This window comes from Lagenorhynchus albirostris, chromosome 10 (assembly GCF_949774975.1).
Source record: "Lagenorhynchus albirostris chromosome 10, mLagAlb1.1, whole genome shotgun sequence".
Lineage (NCBI taxonomy): Eukaryota > Metazoa > Chordata > Mammalia > Artiodactyla > Delphinidae > Lagenorhynchus > Lagenorhynchus albirostris.
In genome coordinates this window covers 57644319-57648144 of record NC_083104.1, presented here as the reverse complement: position 1 = coordinate 57648144, position 3826 = coordinate 57644319, and the positions used below count along the sequence as shown (strand labels likewise).

The window sequence follows — 3826 nt, the reverse complement described above, 5'->3', positions numbered from 1 at the left end:
AAGAAAGTCTTTCTTACCTTCTTCCTGTAAACTGCATACCACACTATTTTTAAGTGATCCCAAGTCATATCAATTTTGTGATGCATGCAATTCTAGTGGTTAACAGACTTGTAAGCCAAAGAACTTTGAGGGCAATCTCTTTTCCATTGTCCCACTTGAGTCATTTATCTTTGGACCATCGTTTTGACAATGGTCCTTTAGGGGGATGCAACATGGGACAACTAGAAGTTACTTTGACTAAGCGTGAAAGACAATTTAGTGGGTTTGTCTGTAAACTTATTTTTATTTTAAATGATTACTGTGTAGTAATACCTTCTTCACAGTAGAAAAGAATTTCAGACAGAGACTAGGTAAAACATGGGTATTCAGGTTAAAAGGAAAGAGGGAAGCAGTAGGGGTCAAGTCAGACCTATCATTTTATCATTTTTTCTTTAACTTTTTACTAGCTTTTTGCAGTAACTCTTTTAATGAAGCTATTTTGGATTCCTGAAGGTTATGTCAATGATGTTAACAATAAAATCATTGACTCACCACTTGCCATGAGACAGCTAGGCCATGTACTAAATTAGATCATTTAATCTGTGAACTATATTATTTTATCAGAAATTAAATGTATCTCAATACTCAATTGTTATTGAATGCAAGTCTGTGTGTCCAATGCCCAGTGAGGTCAAACAACACCAAAATTTTGGAATTTGGAACAGAGAAGGTTTATTCCAGGGCCATGCAAGGAGAGAGGTTGTTTATACCGTAAAAAGCCTGAATTCCTCGAAGGCTTTCAGCAAAGCCCTTTTAAAGGCAAGGTGAAGGAGGGATGTAGTTAGTTGTTACAAATTTATTAGTGTAAAAGTCTTTGTTCTTGCAGTTGTCCATGTGGATCATGTCATGGTCATGTCATGACATTTCTGTGCATAATTCCAACAAGAAAAATGATGTTCTTTGTTCAGGTCAGGTCACGTTCAGCTCATGATGTTCCTGTATATTTCAAGCTATATGCAACATTCTTTTACAAAATGTACAGAGACAGCATGACTAAGCACGGGCAACAGAACACAAAGGTTAAAGTAAGGTTAAAGTAAAACAAAGGTTAAAGTAAGGTTAAAGTAAAGAACAGATCTCATATGGAGTCAGATTTCTTCCCTATTACAATGTTCCTTTTTCTTTGATACTCCTCAATCTTGAGGAGAACAGGTGTTGGACAAGAAGGGGAATAATATTTTTGTTTTTTTTTTATATGATATCACTTATATGTGGAATCTAAAAAATAATACAAATGAAGCTATATACAAAACAGAAACAGACTCACATAGAAAACAAACTTATGGTTACCAAAGGGGAAAGAGGTGGGGGGAGGGATAAATTAGGAGTATGGGATTAACATATACACACTACTGTATATAAAATAAACAATAAGGAATTACCATATAGCTCAGGGAACTGTATTCAATATCTTGTAAAAACCTATAATGGAAAATAATCTGAAAAAATATATATATATAACTGAATCACTTTGCTGTATACCTGAAACTAACACAATATTGTAAATCAACTATACTTCAACTTAAAAAAAGTACTTCACGCATGTAAATATGTACATAGTAGTTTTCATGTTATCATTTGTCAAAATGGGCTAACCACCACCCTTGTCCTGCCTATCCCATTGACTGCTATGAGAAGAATGTGCTGGAAAAGGCAGTGTAAAGTACTGTATAAATGTTCTGACTTCCAGCCCCTAGGCAATCGATTAGTATGGACCGCAGTAGTCCTGCAGAATCAGGAAGCTAAGCACTAGGAGAGTCTAGTCCATTATGCAGTTGTAAACACATCACTACTTTTATCATTAGGAAATCCCAGACCAGTCAATGTAAACAAACCCACCTAAGGCCTGCTTGACGATAGCACTTAATTTACTGAAAACGGCTTTCCAGGTACTTAATTTTAAAGCCACCAATATAAGTTGGTGATTAATAATTTAAGGATGCTACATTAAAGTGGATAGATATTTTTTGGAGCAGTCTTTATGGCTTGGGTTTTCTTCCAGTTTAATTCAGTAGATGTTGACATTTGTTGGTCCTGAGCATTGCGGTACAGAATGCTTTTCTGCATTTTGACCTAAAGGAGATGAGTTCCAAGCACTCCTGGGCTTGGGTATAAACATAAGGGGACTCCCCATCCCTGAGGCAAGGAATCTGACCTCTAAAGACATATTTTTCTTTCACAAATGGCAAATATAAGAGAGTCCTTTCTGAATTATTTTATATAGGCTTCCCAGAATTTAAGTTTTATCCTATTGAATCTGAGAAACACTGCTTTTTTTTTCCTACAAAGCTATTGCAGTTCACAAAATAATAATCTTTAGACTAGATTACTAGACATACTGGATTACTAGACACACCTCTCCACAATGGAAACCATCTAAGAACATGTCCCTTTACTGTTTTTTAACTGCAACAAATACTAAAATAGTTAAATGTCTGATGTAAACGTGAGTAAAGCCAGATACAGAAGTATGTTTAGACTTCTTCCAAGAAATCTTTTTCCCTCCTAGTCAGTTTTGACCCCTCTCACTGTTATCTCTCCTCCATCAGACTTGGAACCTCATCGTAGCCTGGAATGTGCTTTTGCATATTTTGGTTTTCCATCAAAATGCTCACAGCTCACTAGTCCGCTGCACATAACCGGGGATCAATAAATGGTTTTTGAGTGGATTTATTTAGTCTTTAGAACAATGTCTTTTGTAGTGCCATTTCAGATGAAGACTTCTAATCAAGAGTTGCTTGGCTCTCCAGAGTAATAAGACCGGAAGGCATTTTCTTTCTTTCTGGCAGAATAAAATCTGCATGTCCCGGTGAGAGCTGCGGAAACGTATAATTGATGTATTTTTGAAACGCTACCCTGGTTTCCTGTAACTCCTCCTCCAGGAAATCTTTCCAATTTGTCATGATTTCCAGTTGCTTCGCCATAGACAGCAGCTCCCGCTGAGTGTTAAGCAGTTTGTCCATCACATTTCTAAGCGTGGCCTGATGTGTTTTCTCCGCTTCTTGAAGCACTTTCTGAACTTCTTCTTGCTTCTGTTTCTGAGCCATGAAATAGTAGACGCTCATTTTATGTTCTTTTTCCTTTATCAGTTGGCTCACACTGTTCTCTTGATCCTTCATAACTGTGACACCAGCTCTCAAAAGTTCCTCCATGGCCTTTCTTCTCTGGGCCTGGATCTCCTCCTGGGCTATGTGCCTCTCCTGGGCCCGGGCTTCCTCCACAGCCTTGATTTTCTCCTGGTGGCACTCCATCATGATCCTCTGGATCCTGCGGACCATGTGTTGCTCGGCAGCCAGGCGTTCTCGCTGCAGTTCTTGCTCCATGTTTTGATGCAACTCCATCTTGGTCTTAGATACCATTTCCTGTAAATCTTTTTGATGTTCCTCTTTCAGAATCTGGATTTTCATTTTGTGCATGTCATTTGCTTCTTCAAGGGCTTTCTTCACTGCTTCTCTTTGGCGTTCATCTGCCTTAGCCCATACGGCAGCTTCTGCTTTTGCAATACGTTCTTTGAGTAAAGCTTCTTGAAACTGCTCTCCTTTATTCAGAATATCTGTCCCAATATAGGTTTAATGAAGAGCTCTGGATTCACAGCTCGAAATAAGGTTGTGGAGCGGACCCCTCTGAGCCCTGGGTTTCCCAGGTCTTTTTCCTTGGGTGGCTCCTTTTTAAAGGCTGGAGGCTCAGGTGCTGAAGACATCTTGACTAATGATGATTTAGTACCTGCCGCTGGGTCACCTCTCGGGAATAATGTTTTGAATAGAGAGGTTAATCATAAACTTGGCAG

The 3826-nt window shown here is 38.5% G+C and overlaps 1 protein-coding gene across 1 annotated transcript; it reads right to left on the bottom strand.

The window, feature by feature from the left end:
• Positions 1-2433: 2433 nt before the first annotated feature.
• On the bottom strand, positions 2434-3602 carry LOC132527884 (uncharacterized protein C6orf163 homolog; the record flags this gene model as incomplete). Its single annotated transcript, XM_060163912.1, has 1 exon — positions 2434-3602. A coding segment is annotated over one exon (840 nt), but the record flags the coding sequence as incomplete, so codon positions are not given.
• Between the last annotated feature and the right edge of the window lie 224 nt (positions 3603-3826).